Source organism: Bubalus kerabau, chromosome 2, assembly GCF_029407905.1.
Source record: "Bubalus kerabau isolate K-KA32 ecotype Philippines breed swamp buffalo chromosome 2, PCC_UOA_SB_1v2, whole genome shotgun sequence".
NCBI classification, from domain to species: Eukaryota; Metazoa; Chordata; class Mammalia; order Artiodactyla; family Bovidae; genus Bubalus; species Bubalus kerabau.
In genome coordinates, this window is record NC_073625.1 from 196155685 (window position 1) to 196173566 (window position 17882).

The window sequence follows — 17882 nt, forward strand, 5'->3', positions numbered from 1 at the left end:
TTCTTAGAGTCTTCAGGGTAACTTGCCTGGGACATCACCCACTGCACTGCAACCGTTCATGGCCAATACTCAGTCCAGCACATGTAGATTTAGGACAATTAACTATGGGGCATCCACTTCCAGAATATTTTGAGTGGTGTTTTTTCTTTATCTCGTCAGTGACTTACATCCCTGAGAATGGAAATACAAGTGTATGCCTGCTCCCAGCATTGGTGAACTTCATGCACCTTGAAAATGAAACATTTTATTTCTCTGTTGGTGAGATTCATCAAAAACTCAAGTTTTAAAGACTTTCTGGGAACAGAATTGACTCTCTGTTTAGAAAACAGCATTTTCTAGGAACAGAAATAGAAATGCTGTACCTGGAACACCAACGTGCACCCTGGTGACACCTTACCTTGATGACTTGGTCCCAGGAGCCCCTGCGTTTTGTTTTATACATTAGTTCCTGACAGTTCTATGTGGTGGTAGGACTGAGAACTTCCGGGTCCATAGAAACATGGATGTCAACAAACATGCAACGCTCAAACCAGATTAAGACTTCTCCTCAATCTCACAGGTTCAGATTAAAAAGATTATTAAAGTTTAGGCACTGCTGAGGACTTTTGATCTATTGACTTTTCCAGAATAGTTTTCTATCTTGTGAAATGGCTCACAGAACCACCTCACATTTTATAGGGCCATAGTAATGTTTTTGGCCTTATTATTGTGCTATTTTGTTAGAAAAGGCAAATATCATGAATTATCTTTCAAATAAGAGAGGAAGAGGGTGATATGGTTGAAATAAAGCAGTTGAATGAAAATGTTATTATGGTTTAAGCTTTTTGCCGCCTTAATTATGTTCTGTGTTGTTTAGTATTAATTTTTTTTTTTTTTTTTTTTTTTTTTTGGCTAGCCTGGGGTCCTGGATGCATGCTTCAGGGAAGGTAGAGCAGCATTCAGGTTAAAAGTAAGTTGTCAATAACCTGCTGGGGCTGCTCGAGCTGTTCATGAATGAACATGCAAGATGTGGGCATGCACTTATTTTCTATCGAGGACACTATATTTCCTTGGGGCATTTTTTTTTTTTTTTTTTTTTACTGTAGAGAAGAGTATAGTGCTTATTTAGTAATACTGCAAACAGTCAGACACGACTGAGCGGCTGAACTGAACTGAACTGAACATTTGTCTAGAAGGCATCCAACTCACACTTATAGCTTGTCTATTTGCTACAGGAAGTAAAAGAGAGAAGAATGTAGTTGGTGAGGGTGTGCTGGTGACAAGCACATGGATGGTAATGAAATTTCACTGCCACCTGCAAAGGAATCAGTGAAACTCTTAAAAGCATCTAAGACTTAAATCTAAGTCATCTTGGGCTTAGTTAGTGTAAGGATGGAGTACACCAGATCTGATGGTGATGCAGACCAGAACTCAGAGTCACAGAAGCAAAAAGTGTGGGATTCAAAGGCTTGCTGAGCAAGATGAGACTAAGAGCAGACACATTTCCTCCTCAATCTCAACTGAAACACTCACCAAGATAAACCACGTTCTGGGCTGTAACACACACCTTAACAAACTTGAAAGAGTAGAAATCATGCAATGTCTGTTTTAGACCACAATGAAATTAAACTAGAAATCAATAACAGAAAGATAGGTGGAAAATCTCAACATACTTAGAAATGCAACAACATAATCTAAATAACATACAGGTAAATAGGAATCTCAAGAGAGTTAAAACATATTTTGGACTAAAAGAAAATGGAATTACAACTTATCAAAACTTGTGTGATGCCTTCTAAGAAGTGCTTAGAGGAATTGAGAAGGAAGAAATAAATTTCTCTTTTCAGAAGACGTAGTTTTCTATATAGAAAATCTGAAAGAATCAACCAAAAAATTTTTTTGCAACTAATAAGCCATTATAGCAAGGTTGCAGGATACAGGGTTAATATACAAAACCTATATGCCAGCAGTGAACAAGCAGAATTTGAAATAAATAGCACACCATTGTTTACATGAAGACTCTCCCAAATAAAACACTTAGGTTTAAATCTAACAAAATACACATGAGGAAAACTACAAAACTCTGATGAAAGATATAAAGATGAAAGAAATAAATGGAGAGATAGTGCATGTTTATGAATAGAAAGAGTCAACATCGTCAAGATGTCAGTTCTCCCTAAAGTGAACGATAGATTCAATACAATTCTAGTCAAAATCCCAGCAAGTTGTTTTGTGGAAATTGACAGACTGATTCTGCAGTTTGTACAGAGAAACAAAAGATCCAGAGTAGCCAACCTAATATTAAAGGAGAAAAATGAAGTTGGAGGACTGACACTACCCCGTCTCAAGGCTTATTATAAAGCTACAGTAATTAAGACAGTGTGGCATTGGTGAAAGAACAGACAACTAGATCAGTGGAACAGACTAGAGAGCCCAGAAATAGACCCACATAAATACAGTCAACTCATCTTTGACAAAGGAGTGAAGGCAATACAGTGGAACGGAGACAATTATTTCAATAAATGGTGCTGGAATAAAACTGTACATTCATATTTCAAAAAAAAATGCATCTAAACACAGGCCTTACATGTTTCACAAAATTAACTCAAAATGGATCATAGATTTAGATATAAAATACAAAACTATAAAACTTCTACCAGAGAACATATGAGAAAACTTACATGACTTTGGGTATGGCAATGACTTTTAAAATACAACACCAAAGGCATATTTGATGAAGGAAAAATTGATAAGCTGGTCTTCATTAAAATTAAAAATTTCTGCTCTGCAAAAACACTGTCAACAGAGTAAGAAGACAAATCACAGACTGGGAGAAAATATTTGCAAAAGACCCATTTGATAAAGCACTATTATCCAAAATATACAAAGAACTCTTAAAACTCAAAAATAAGAAAGTAATCTGATTAAAAAATGGGCAAAGAGATTAAACAGACACATTTATGGTCTACTAATCTATGACAGCCCACTCCAGTGTTCTTGCCTAGAGAATCCTGTGGACAGAGGAGCCTGGAGGGCTGCTGTCCATAGGGTCGCAGAGTCAGACATGACTGCAGCAACTTAGCATGCATGCACGCATTGGAGAAGGAAATGGCAACCCACTCCAGTATTCTTGCCTGGAGAATCCCAGGGACAGCGGGGCCTGGTGGGCTGCCGGCTATGGGGTCGCACAGAGTTGGACACGACTGAAGCGACTTAGCAGCAGCAGCAGCATGACAAAGGAGGCAAGAATATACAAGGGCAAAAAGAGTTTCTTCAATAAGAGGTGCTGGGAAAATTGGACACCTACACGTAAAAGAATAAAATTAGAATGCTCTCTAACACCATACACAAAAATAAACTCGAAATGGATTAAAAACCTAAATGTGAGTCTGGATAATTTAAAACTCTTAGAGGAAAACGTAGGCAGAATACTCTTTGAGATAAACTGAAGCAAGATCTTTTGATCCGCCTCCTAGAGTAATGGAAATAAAAACAGAAATAAACAAAAGGGACTCAATTAAACCGAAAAGCTTTTGCACAGCAAAGGAAACCGTAAGCAAAGTGAAAAGACAGCCCACAGAATGGGAGAAAATATTTGCCAATGAAGCGACTGACAAGGGATTAATCTCCAAAATATACAAATGGCTCATCTGGCTCAATAACAAAGAATCAAACAACTCAATAAAAATAAGCAGAAAATCTAAATAGACATTTCCCCAAAGAAGGCATGCAGATGGTCAAAAAGCACATGTGAAAATGTTCAACATCACTAATTGTCAGAGACATGCGAATCAACACAATACTGGTCAGAATGGCCATCATCAAAAAAAATCTACAAACAGGAAATGCTGGAGAGGGTGTGGAGAAAAGGGAACCCTTTTGCACTCTTGAAAATGTAAATTGATACCACCCTTTTGGAGAACAGTATGGAGGTTCCTTAAAAAATTAAAAATAGAGTTGCCATATGATCCAGTGATCCTACTCTTGGGCATACAACCAGAGAAAACTGTAATTCGAAAAGATACACTCACCTCGGTGTTTGTTAGAACACTATTTACAACAACCAAGACATGGAAGCCACTTAAATGTCCACTGACAGGAATGGATAAAGAAGATGTGATACATATATACAATGGAATATTTCTCAGCCATAAAAAGAATGAAATAATGCCATTTTCAGCAACATGGATGAACCCAGAGACTGGTACCCTGACTGAAGTAAGTCAGAGAAAAGCAAATATCATATAATAATGCTTATATATGTGGAATCTAAAAGACTGGTACAGACGAACTTATTTACAAAACAGAAATAGAGCAAAAACCCATCTTATGGTTACCCAGGGGAGGGAGAAATGGATAAATTGGGACATTGAGATTGGCGTATATATGTTACTGTGTTCAAAATAGTGGCTCAGTCAGTAAAGTCAGTTCTCCTCACTCAGGCAGTCAGGAGACTACTTGCAATACTGGAGGCCTGGGTTCGATTCCTGGGTCAGGAAGATCCCCTGGAGAAGGAAATGGCAACCCACTCTAGTATTCTTGCCTAGGAAATTCCATGGACAGAGGAGTCTGGCAGACTATAGTGCTTGGGTTCGCAGAGAGTCGAATATGACTGAGTGATTAAACCACCACCAACATATACAAAATAGATTACTAAGGACCTACTGGATAGCGCAGGGAGCTCTGCTCAATACTCTGTAATGACCTACATGGGAAAGGATCTAAAAAAAGTGGCTCTATGTATACGTATGATTGATTCACTTTGCCATGCAACAGAAACTAACCCAGCATCGTAAACCAACTATATTCCAATAAAAGCTTTTAAAAAGTGGGCAATTACCTGAACAGACACCTCATCAAAGAAGAAGTACAGTGGCAAATAAACATACAAAAAGATGCTCCATATCATATATCATCAGGGAAACGCAAATGGAAACAATGAGACATCAGCGTGTCCCTGTTAAAATGGCCAACATCCAAAACGCTGACAATTCCAAATGCTGGCAAGAATGTGGAGCAAGAGGAATTATCGTTTGTGGTCGGTGGGAATGCAAAGTGGTCCAGCTACTTTCGAAGACAGCTTGGCAGTTACTTCCAACACTAAACATAGCTTTATCATATGATCCAGCGTTCATGTTCCTTGGTATTTAACCAAATGGAAAAAAAAACCCCAAACCAATGTCCACATAAAAAACCTGCACACAGATATTTATAGCAGCTTTATTCATCATTGTCAAAACTTGGAAGCCATGAAGACATCCTTCGGGATGTAAATAGGTAAATAAATTGTAGTACATCGGGACAATGTGGGATTATTCAGCCCTAAAAAGAAATGAGCTACCAAGCCATGAAAAGATGTGGAGGAATTTAAATGTGTATTAGTAAATGAAAGAAGCTAATCTGTAGAGCCTATGTACTGTATGATTCCAGCTATTAGTCCTTGTGGAAAAGGCAAAACTGAGGAGACAGTAAAAAGACTAGTGGTTACCACGGTTTAGAAGGAAGGAGAAATTAAAAGGCAGACCACAGGTTTTTAGGGCAGTGGAGCTATTCTGTATGATGCTACCATGGTGGATACAGTTCATTATATGCCACACATTTCTGAAAACTCAAACGGTGTTCAACGCCAAGAGCATACAACGCCAAGAGTGAACCTTAATGTAGACTACTGGACTTTTGGGCATGATGATAAATCAATATAGGCTCATCAATTGTAACAAATGTAACCACTCTGCTGGGAGATGTTGATAATGGGGGAGGTTGTATACTGTGGGGACAGGGATATACAGGAAGTCTCTGTATTTTTCCCTCAGTTTTGCTGTGGACCTAAAGTTACTCTAAGTAAGACAATAAAGTTTGTTGATTTGGAAAAAAGGTGAGAAAACAGTTTCAGAGCAGTTCATTGATTTAGTCAAGACCATCTGGCCCTTCCAGGGATGGAACCGGGGCCAGAATCCTACTCTTCCTCGAACTGAATCCAGGTTTCCTATGTACTAGTGAAATAAAAGGCTGCTTCCTGACCCACTGCCTGTGAGTTCAGGGCAACGTATGGTATATTTAAGGAAGAATACCACAGTGGTGGTGAGAGGGGCAGGGGAGAAGTGGTTGTGATTCTGATGGCTTTGGATTTCTGGAAATTCACTTATGTGGACCACCTCATAACTGATTGGGAAGGATGTGTGTGTGTGTGTGTGTGTGTGTGTGTGTTTAAGTGCTTGTATATTTGTGTATATGTACATATGTATGCGGGGAAGGGGGTGTTGCATTTGTCAGCTGATGTGTTAGTTATGAAAGACTGAAAACTCCCACTACATTGTGTAATGTTTAGCACAATCTTTTTTCTTTTAGAAAAGGAAAAAAAAATCACATGAGGATACAAACAGGAAGCACAGAAGAGGCCACACATCTTGCTGGTACCTGTTGTAATCATGTTAGAAAGTAAGATGGAAGTCAAACTGCTCAGGTCGTGATAAATTCTCACTTTTCCCCTAGCACCCCATTTGAATGTGGCCAGATGACCAAGTGAAGTACAGACTCTGGGATCTGGTCTGGTCTGACTTGCAGAGTGTGGGCATGACTTAGAGATTTGAACATTAAGACCTTCCCTCTAAAAGCAAGTTCTCATCTTGAGCATCACTGCCTCCAAAGTTTCCCTGAGGTCAGTGTCCAGTGAGATTGCTACAGAGATGTTTCTGGTTAGCATAGTTTATTCCAGTTGGAGTCACCAAGCCTGACTGAACTGAACTCTAAAATCTTCAGAGCTAAATTCCACTTCACCTTTCATGCCGATGTAAAGGAGTTTTGGAGAAGACGCTTGAGAGTCCCTTGGATTGCAAGGAGATCCCACCAGTCCATCCTAAAGGAAATCAGTCCTGAATGTTCATTGGAAGGACTGATGTGGAAGCTGAAATTCCAGCACTTTGGCCCCCTGATGCAAAGAATTGATTCATTTGAAAAGACCCTGATGCTGGGAAAGATTGAAGGCAGGAGGAGAAGGGGACGACAGAGGATGAGATGGTTGGATGGCATCACTGATTCAGTGGACATGAGTTTGAGTAAAGTCTGGGCGTTGGTGATGGACAGGGAGGCCTGGAGTGCTGCGGTCCATGGGGTCGCAAAGAGTCAGACATGACTGAGCGACTGAACTGAACTGAAAGGAGTTTTTCTCAGGTTCAAAGCCACATGGACAATGGCAAGTTCAAGGAGAAATGATGTTGAGAGGACTTTGCATCCTGGGGGCAAAAATGAACCCTTCCGATTGGAAATTAGGTTTTCTAAAAAAATTTGTTAGTAAAATTTAAAAATCTCTTTTGTTTGTCCTTGAGTTTATTATTGAAGCACTATTTGACTATTTGTTTTGGACCAAACTTTTATCTTTTATGTAGAGATTAATAAGATGGAGGCTTTTTGGACATATATCAGAAAATGTGAATTTAGTTTTGGTTTTGGGAGCTTTTTAAAGGCAAATGTGATTCGACTGCAAGAGTGTGCACATGGGGATGATGGCTTGAAGAATAGGTTTTTAAGGAGCCGTTTGGCCTCCTAAGTGTGTGCCATCCTAGGAATGTGAGATAGGAATACCTCACACCTGGCATGCTGAATAAATACCCATTTGCCTGGGCACTGCCCCTTGTATCTTCAGTTCCCCCAAGGCTATCTCCAGGTGGAGCACTCCTGGGAGCCTCAGCTCTCTGGGGCCTCTGCCACTTCTCATCAAAGACTCCGTGGAGCGGTCCATGCTGGTAGGCTGTGGTTGCCATGACAGCAGCCATGCATGATCTGGGTAACCAGGCACCACACAGGGGCTAGGTTTTTCCCCAGGGCACAGTCTGTGCAGATGGTGGCAGAGGAAAGACCACTGTTCACAGGCAGGTGTCTGAGTCACTATTTCAGAAACCTGCATGCGTGTGAGAGCTCACCATCGTTCCTGCATGGCTCTCATTTTAGGTAAAGAATCATCAGGTTGAATAAAGATATTTGTAACTATCTTTGGCAAGCTGGCCAGCCTAGTCACAAGGACAAGAAAATTGCCCTGGAAAAGTCCAGCTTTCTCTTGGGCACAAGACTTCACTGATGTTCCATTCAGTTATGGGCTGATGTCAAAATGCCCAGGCATCACACTTGAGCCCTCAATGTCTCACGTCTATGGGGTAAGAGCAAAATATTCTACATTTTGGTCTCAGGTAATCCGATCATGAATATATTACATGTTCAATTAAAACTGGTGGTAGACAATGAAGTAAGAGATAGGATTAACCCCAGTAATGGGCTTTCCACGTGGCACTAGCAGTAAAGAACCCGACTGCCAAAGCAGGAGATGTAAGTAAGAGACGTGGGTTCAATCCCTGGCTCAGGAAGATCCCCTGGAGGAGGGCATGGCAACCCACTCCACTATTCTTGCCTGGAGAACCCCACGGACAGTGGAGCCTGGTGGGCTACAGTCCGCAGGGTCGCAGAGTCGGACACGACGGAAGAGACTTAACAGGCTCACAATAGGTTCTCAGTTGCTGCTCAAGAATGGAATGAACACTCAGAGGAAGGTGCTGGTAAATCTGGCTTTTGGAGGTTGCTGAGGAAGGAAATTCAGAAAGAGGAGCTGGGTAGAGTGCTTGGATGACCATTTGCAGTGATGTGAAAGCTCTGTGGGCACCTGGGGGACAGCTTAAGTTGGGTCTCCAAGTGTGGCAATCCAGACATGTTCCTTGCAAATAAAAAGAAGATCCTTGACTTTTCTGTCACATTTGGTGGCTCTTCCAGAGGAAGGGAAAGAGATGCAAAATTTTTTGACCTGGCTGGCATTTTTTTTTTTTTTGGTTGTGGGGTGGATTTGAATACATCAAGACTCCTCACTTAAAAAGAGGGGACAGGTCAGATCATCTTGGGAGATGGCTAAAATTGCTGGATGAGCCAATCAAGTATGTACTCTAGGCCCTGGGATACCAAAACGCAACAATTTCTAGAGGCTGAAGAATTAGGGAAAAAGGAAAATAAAGCAGTGAGGTAATCACCATGGAAATGAGAACTCTCTGGGACTTTACGCTTTCTTTTTTATGTGTTGCTGCTGCTGCTAAGTCGCTTCAGTCGTGTCCGACTCTGTGCGACCCCATAGACAGCAGGCCACCAGGCTCCCCCATCCCTGGGATTCTCCAGGCAAGAACACTGGAGTGGGTTGCCATTTCCTTCTCCAATGCACGAAAGTGAAAAGTGAAAGTGAGGTTGCTCAGTTGTGTCTGACTCCTAGCGACTCCATGGACTGCAGCCTACCAGGCTCCTTCGTCCATGGGATTTACCAGGCAAGAGTACTGGAGTGGTTGCCTACTGCTTAATTTTGAGTTACATATGTTAGGGGCATCCCTGTGCACAGGGGACTCAGAAGGTCTTATTTCAGTTCTTCTAGGTAGGGTTATCATCTCTGAGCCATGTGGGTGCTCTGTGGGGTCAAGAGTGCTGGCCAAGTCAAGCTCAAAAGATGCAGTGTTCCCAGCAGACGCTTCTGGGGGAGTTGTCATCAGTTAGATGGGCAGAAACCAGGACTGGAGGGAAGGACTCACCCACGGAGGTGGTGAATATGACTAAGGCTTCTGCACTACCCAAGGCTGAGCCAAGGGGCAAGGGAAGGTGTGGTTCATATGTGTCCCCCAAGTCAGCCAGGCTGAGGGATGATGCCAGAAGGATACTTGCTATGAAGGAATCTGTGAACAGTATTCCAACTCTCTCTCTAAGCTGCCCGGTTAAACACCCAGAGGTTCCAAACTCACAGCTGTTGGGAACCCAGATCTCTGCCCTCCAGCTGATCCAGTTCTGCTAGCTGTGTTTAGCTGTGATAGACCCAGCGTTGATGTACTCCATAAGGCATTCAGTTTGGACTGGGGTTTTAGTAACCCAAGGTTCCATCTTAGGCTCCTGGGATGTCTTGTTCCTCTGGTTGGATATTTTATGTTTTGTATTAGAACTTTAGGTATGATGATGCATTAGGTGCTTATTTTACTAGTGCCTGTTGGTAGCAGATATTTACACTGCCTGAGAGAACCAGCCCTTCATGTTCTTATAAAGATTGACTGGTTGATATCATAGCATTCACAATTGGTGTTAATACAGGGGGTGGGTAGCCTTAATCTTGAAATGGTTGATTACACTTTTTGAGCAGAAACAATTTAGTTCTCTGAAATCAAGCTCTGTTGCCTATGTGGTCACAATTCTCTAACTGACCACAGAGCACGTTAAAATGGATGTCTAGGGGTGTGGTGTCTAAGAATAATTTTTAAGTACCATTTTCACTGGTGATAAATCTCAATCACTTAGTCATGTTGCTACTTCAGTGAACTATTCTTGTGAGTGTTAAAGTATTTTTTCCTCCTTCCCCCATCCCTCTTCTATTTGAATTAGGTGGCTGCATGAAGCTTTCTTTCACCAAGGTAATGGGGCCAAGTAAAAGTTTGACTCCTTTTAACATTTATTTAAGTTTTATGGTGCTGAACTTTGAGATATTTTCTCTCCCCCTTAGTTATTATGCTGTTCCACACAGCTGCAAGATTGCGAGCTTTTTGCATGATTGCAGATCCCATCGCCTAGTTTCAAACACAGGACCAAATCCATCCCAGTTTCCATCATTTACCTGTCAGCAATGCAATATCACAATAATTTATTACAAAAATTTTTCTTTCTCACCTAACTTCCAGGAAAGCACTTGTAAGAGAACTTGATGTATTTTTTCAGTAGAACTAAATGGGTGAAAAACCTGACTTGGCTGACTTATGTCTGGCTTTGAAAATGTTCCCTTAGAATGCAAGTGAGTTCAGTCTGGTGATACTAAAGAGTGTCATTTAATATTGATTTATCTCAAAACCCCAATGTCTGAATTTCTTCGATCCAATATTTCTGTAGTTACCAGTCTTTATCTTGTACTTCAGATTCAGAAAGCAGCAAACAACACACCAATTCTTTTACTACCCCTCTGTTTCTCCCTGAGCATTTTTCCAAAGGACCTGTTGGTTTTTATTCGCATGTTAACCTTTTAGCTGAGTAACTAGAGGGAGCCAGAACATGTGCAACTAAACAGGAATGGTGGCTCAGGGTTCTTATCATATTGATCAACTGTGGGCTAGAAGAACCTGGCAGGGAAAGATGGAGAGACAGGTCAGTAGTCTAGGTAGTTCTGTTCCAAGAAGGCATGAGAGGGAAGGCAGGTAGGGAGGAGAATTTGTTTGGACATGTGGCAACCACTGCAAATCCAGGCCATCCCACTCCACAGAGACTTGGGGCCCAGCCATCTCCGTATTTAAACTCCTGTGAATGTCAGTGAAGCAATAGCTCAGTGAAGGAATAGCTGGGAATTCTGATTAAAAAAATCACTCATTAGTTTTAATTTTTAATATAGTAGTTTTACCATATCACTTTCTGAAGTTACCACTGAATCTTGCCTCACTATTTACTCTATTTACCACCCTTGGGGAAATGGTTATAATAAGGAAACAGTTTTTCTTTGAGACTCAGCTCAAAGAAACAGACAACTGTGAAGCAGTTGTCTCTTATTAAAAAATAAGTTATTTTTCCTCAAATAAACCTATGCACAATACTGGAAATAGATTTATACTGGAAAAGATCATCATTATTCTAAGTTGCCCAGGAATCTTTTAATAGTACAGTACCATATGCAATAGTATTTAATGGTACTAATAGTATTTAACAGTACAGTACTGGGGTTGGCGAGCTTCTTCTGTAAAGGGTCGGATAGTAGATACTTAAGTCTTCTGGCTATGGGACCTCTGGCTAATTAACTCAACTCTGCTGTGTATTGTGAAAGGGGTCATAGCAGCACAGAAGCAAATGGGTGTGCCTGTGTTCCTACAAAACTTTCTTTATGGATACAGAAATTTGAATTTGACGTAATTTTTACATGTCACTAAATATCCTTTGCTTTCTTTTATTTTGCACATGGATTTGAGACCAGGATCTGTAATTAACTGGACTTGCGGCCTCAAGGATATTACTCAGCTTGCCCAAACCCTAGTTTTCCATCCGTAAAGTGTAAATTATAATATTCAAGCTCTCATGGTAATTAGAATTAAATGAGATAATAATGAAAGTACGTTGAATGCTCCAAAACACTACACAGTGTAGGGTGTACTGCTGTTTTACTATTATCGTCCAGACTGCATTTTGTCAAAATCAAATAGTAGCCTGACCAAGTTTTGACTTCTAGATGACGCTACATCCAGAAGCTCTCTGAGGTGCATTTTACTCCATTTTGAATTAAAGGATGACATTTGCATAAATACAGGTTGGCCATAAAATCTAGAAACAAGATGTTATTAATTGCCTCTATTGTAATGCAACATCAATGAAACATTTATTAGGTATCTACTGTCTATATTTTTTTACCTCATAGCCATCCACTGAAAAGAAATGATAGACAAAGCTCACCATCTGTGTAAACATTTAACTTTCAACTGCCCTTAGGACTCTTTTGAATCAGAGCATCACCCAAGTCACGGCAAGACTGAAAACTAGTCAGACTAGTTTGGCAAGCTTTTTGGAAATGACTATATTTTATTTTATTTTTTATCTTGAATCACTTAGCTAACCAAAATCAAAAAATTTCACATTCTTTCGGTGAGTTCAAATAGTTTTTGAATGGAGCTTTTGTCCACTGGCACCCACATTCATAAACACTTTCTGAATATCCCAAAGATAGTGACTTAAACCTAAATACAAAAGCAAAGGGGGAGAAAAGTAAGAAAACTTAGGGAGAGAAAAACAGGAATGTTGCTTGGAAACTTCAAAACTTAGGCTTTTAAATAAAGTCATAAATAATTTTAAAATTATAGAGTATCATGAGAAATAGACATTTTAGAGCCTTCGTTTGGTTAAACTGGCAAGAGAAAATTGTGCTTTAGAAATAGGCTGAACTTTTTAGATACAGCGGCTGGAATTAATATTCAGGAACATAAGATACTAAACTAAATCGATGGAACTAGAACTGGAGAATGAGGGAAACAGCAAAAGAGAGGGTTGGATGGAAGAAGGGGGTGGGGAAAGAGACATTTCCTTCCCACGGACCTAGAGTGTCTATGTATTGGACCAAACCAGGCCAGAAGGCCATATTTTGAAGAGATTGAAAAGCAATGACCTGACCTTACAGGGATTGCAAGGGTGTTAATCCAAAAGAGTATAGCTTGCCCATGGGACATCCAGAAACATAAATGATTTTATTCGTTACATAAAGCTGACATAAACAGGTGATCTAGTCGGAAAGCATGTTGGGGTGGATGGCAACGAGAATCTGAGGGTCTCAGCAGCCCTTGGGGAGGTCATGCTTCCAGCTGAGTCTGTCTTTTCTCCAGATTGGGGTCAGCTGTGGCAAGTTGTAACCCTTTAGCCTAAAATTCTTATCTGGCTAATGATACAGCCATGCTTTTATGGGAAAGGGACTCAAATATGCCGCCAGACAGATCAAAATATCATGTTGAGAGTGATCCTCATTCATTATGAATATTGAAGGATTAAAATAGGCTTATTTATTTCAATAATGCTGGATTTCCTATGGAAATAAACAAGGGACTGAATGATTGGAGACTGGATATGGTGGAAGAGAATGGGTAGAAACTGTAGTCAGCTTTGCTGGACTGTCAATGAAAAACACCTTTCAATACTTGCTACTTAGAAAATTCAGTCTTAATGAGCTTCTTTCAGTTCCAAATCTTAACAGTTGACACAAAATACACTGTTAAACTGTGTTAGCAACAATTGTAGAAAAATAGACATGTTTGATAAGGACATTCTAATAAAAGGTTCTTCTGGAGCATCATCATTTAAAGATTCAGAGGCTCACATTACAAAAACGAGATTTGGTTCGTGTTCCATCTCCAACCACATTGACACCAAAGACAGTGAGAAAAGGGGGAAGGCCTCACACATGGGTGTCCTGTCACAGACACAGAACTGACACTGTGTCTGCCCAAAGAGTTGCTAAGGCTCTTTGCTCAGTTGTGCGCACGGGGCCCCACCCCAACCAGACAAGTCTGTGTTTTGTCCTTCAAGCCTTAGTAAAGCATTTGGAAAGGCCCGCTGAGTCTCCAGCAGCTACGTCAGCAGATTTCTTGCAGCCCCGGCTGATCTTGCTTTGTGCTACCATGCCTTTCCCTGCAACTCCCGTGATGCTGCAGGGTTAGCGTCCCCAAGGCAAGAGTGCCCTTTCTAAGGCTACAGTGAGGTAAGGCCACAGTGCCTTCCTTCAGCCTGGCAAGAAACACACGGGGCTCCCTCCTCCTCAACTACAACCTCCTTTTTGGAGTGTGTGGAATGAAAAAAACTAACACATAGTCAATGCAAAAAGTGAAATGTTGGCAAAGAGGCAAGAGCTACGGCCAACAGTTTTGTTTTCCATATGATCAGAGCCAAGACATAATTGTCTTGATACAAGGTGTCAGAAGTGGGAGAAGAGAGACACCCTCCCTCCCCCGCCATGTCAAACTTAGGAGTTACTTTCCTTATCTCTGGGACATGCTTTTTAGTACACGAGGTCCCCAAACTACAGTGAAGGCCTGTGCTATCTGGTTAGGGAAGGTAAGGGCAACAGGGAGGGGCAGCTAGTTTGAGCTCTGCAACCTCCACGGTGCAAAGCCTCAAACTGAGCACAGCTGTAGGAGCTGAAAATGAACTTGGATCCAGTCAATGAATATCTGTGATGGATGGTTGTGTTAGGGAACACACAGGTTATAAGTGCAAAATTAATGCGAAAGATCTGTTTCAGTGCAAAATCTCCACCTGCCCTTGAGGTTTTGTCTAAGATTCTCTTCTTTCTCTTATTTTTTCATTTGAAATATTTTTCATTTTTGAAAATTAGATTTTCGGCACAAAATATTGTTCCTTCCTTCCCTCCTTCTCTCCTCTCTTCTTTCTTTCTTTTTTCATTTACCTTTGCAGATTAAAACGAATTACGACTGTCATGTTTGTGGTCATTTTCTTTGACTGGGAGACACTTTGAATTTATAGTCTCTAACCTGTGGCATACTCTAGAGCGATTCTTTATTAGACCATCACCAAGATTGTTGATCTAATCATTGAATACTGAGCTCTGGTAATGTTATCATCATCATCATCATCATCATAAATACCAATGCAAGGAATTCTGACGGCTAAGCCCCTAGGTACAGGAAGGGTGTCAGATGGAGTCAAGGTGTGTGAGAGCAGTGATTGTAATATATTTTGCCCACTGCATGCCATCGTGAATTTCGTGACTTTAGCCCCAAACCATCTTTTACGAACTTACCATGTCTCGTCTTTAAACTGTGATTATAGAGTGGAAACAGTGGGAGAGTCAGTGGTTTTGTAGAAGAAAAGGTTCTCAAATTACGGTCCTACAAAGGGTGAAACTCACTGGAAAAGCATCAACACAGGGATGGGAATTCCCTGGTGGTCCCATGGTTAGGACTTGGCACTCCTCCCCCTGTCAGGGCCCCAAGTACAATCCCTGGTCAGGGAACAAAGATCTCACAAGCTTCGCAGAGTAGTCACCTCTATCCCTCCACCCCACCCCCCAAAAAATAGAAGGAAAAAAAAAACCACACACACACAAGAAACAAAAAAAATGCACATCATTGGTGGCATGCCAGAGCATGTTCTCCTCCTGAAATTCTGCCCCAAGCTAGTCAGTGAGGTTCTTGTAGTCTTAAAAAAGAGACCTCAGTTTTGTAAACATTTCACAGTATATCAGCATATTGGTGATGGGTTTTGCCATCTACTGGACCTCCAAACTTCCCCCTGACCTATGGCTTATTAGAGTCAACGAAAGGGAACAGTGAGGTACCCAAACGGCTGCCAGTCTGGGACACAGAACAAAGGCCATGCATTAACGGGCCATCGGTCGATGGGATCAAAGAAATCCAGAAAACAGAGACATCAGAACAGAAATGCCTACTGTACTTTGGGGATCATTTTTTTTTAAATCTTATTTCTAAAGTTATATATCTAAACCTACATTGATTTTACATCTATGTACAGTATTTAGAAGTTGTGTTCTACAGTACTTTTGTACATGCTGGGTTTTATTACTAACTGCAAAAGAAAATAATTAAATAAGGCATATATATGTACAGTGCTTTGTCTTCACCTCACCTGGGTCCTATAACTGCAACGCCCACAGAGGGCAAGCACCTCGCCCCATGGATGAAATTTATTGAGATGTGTAAAACAGAGGGCTCGACTCCATGTCTCACTGCATGAATGAATAGGCACCAGAGACCTTCCTCGTCATATCCCAGGGAAACTCTTCGATGCACTCTTTTGAGTGATCTGCTATTTTACAACACATGCAGGGGAGTAGCGTAAATCTCTAGTCAGATGTGCCCTATCCCGGGAGGAGACCAGGCTGGGGCCACAAATGAGGGCATATATCACCTTAACCCAATCTGCAAGCTACCTCGTCAATCTGAATTAACTGAGAGGGCAGGTAGATATTTTACACCTTGAAGATTTGTTTCCTGGTAATGCCAAACTTAAATATAAGGAAAGAACAGAGTAAGAGACAGAAAAGAAAGAGAATGAGAGACAAGGGAAGGTTGCCAGGGGTGGGGCGTGGGGGTTGGAGAGGAGAAGGGGCGGCCCCGGGCCCGGGGACTAAACTTTGGATTCATTCTCTAGGTTTGCCACGTCACCATTCCTCTCTGTCTGCTCCTCAGGGTTCTTTTCCTCCTCCTCAGTCTCCAGTTCTGCGTGTTGGTTGAGTTTGCTGGAGACAGACCAGCTCAGGGGCAGCTCGGCCCTGCTGGCTAACTCGGCCAGCTCTTTGGCACTGAGAGATGGGGTGCTGGTCTCATAGGTCTCGTGGAAGCTGTTGTAGTCGACTTCGTAGAACCCATCCTCCAGCGTCAGGACAGGTGTGAATCGGTACCCCCAGAGGATCTCACTGGTGATGTAGGAGCTTCGAGCTTGGCACGTCATCCCTGCAGAGAGAGTAGAAGCATTAGTGTGTGTGTGTGTGAGTGTGTGTGTGTGTGTGTGTGTGTGTGTGTGTGTGTGCATGTGCAGGCTTCCCACTGACCAGGGGGCTCAGGGAGCTGGGCAGTACTGCTGTGTGTAGTGTTGAGACTGTGACCTGCATAGGCTGTTGTAACAGGGAGGAACAGATCTGACTCCATATTTTATCTGCTTCCTTTAACCTTTGCACTCTGCTGCTTTTGCTGTAACTTACGAATGTTGCCGATAGCCTGAAATATACAGGAGACCCCATTTTCAAACTTCTGATCTTTGAAGGCATAACATTGTCCTATTGGTATAGAGATAAAAAGTTGCAGAGCAGAGAATAACGTTTGTCTTGCTGGAGTTTACAGGAAGGTCATGACCTGAACTATGTGGACAGCTGCAAGAAGAAAGGATTCCCCCTCTGAGAAGTTTGATGTTTTCGAACTGTGGTGCTGGAGAAGACTCTTGAGAGCCCCTTGGTCTGCAAGAAGATCCAATCAGTCCACCCTAAAGGAAATCAGTCCTTAATATTCATTGGAAGGACAGACGCTGAAGCTGAAGCTCCAATACTTTGGCCACCTGATGCAAAGAGCCGATTCATTGGAAAAGACCCTGTTGCTGGGAAGGATTGAAGGCAGGAGGAGAAAGGGGTGACAGAGGATGAGATGGTTGGATGGCATTATCGGCTCAATGGACATGAGTCTGAGCAAACTCCAGGAGGTAGTGCAAGACAGGGAAGCTGGGGTTCCCTGCTGCAGTCCACGGGGTCCCAAGGAGTCAGACATAACTGAGCAACTGAGTTTAACTGAGGGTTAAAACCCTCCCCTTTTAATATAAAAGGAGCCTGAATCCTAAGTCAGGTACGATGGTTCTTTGGGACACTAATCCACCATCTTCTTGGTTTGCTGGCTTTCCAAACAAAGACAACTTCTCTCTCGATT

General features: G+C 41.7%; 1 protein-coding gene across 1 annotated transcript in view; it reads right to left on the reverse strand.

The window, feature by feature from the left end:
- Positions 1-16441: 16441 nt before the first annotated feature.
- Positions 16442-17882, reverse strand: part of KCNJ6 (potassium inwardly rectifying channel subfamily J member 6) — a 93056-nt gene continuing 91615 nt past the window's right edge. The window contains exon 3 of the mRNA XM_055570141.1: positions 16442-16922. Within this exon, the coding sequence (XP_055426116.1) occupies positions 16597-16922 (326 nt within the window). The 3' untranslated portion in view covers positions 16442-16596. The remainder of the gene's footprint in view (positions 16923-17882) is intronic.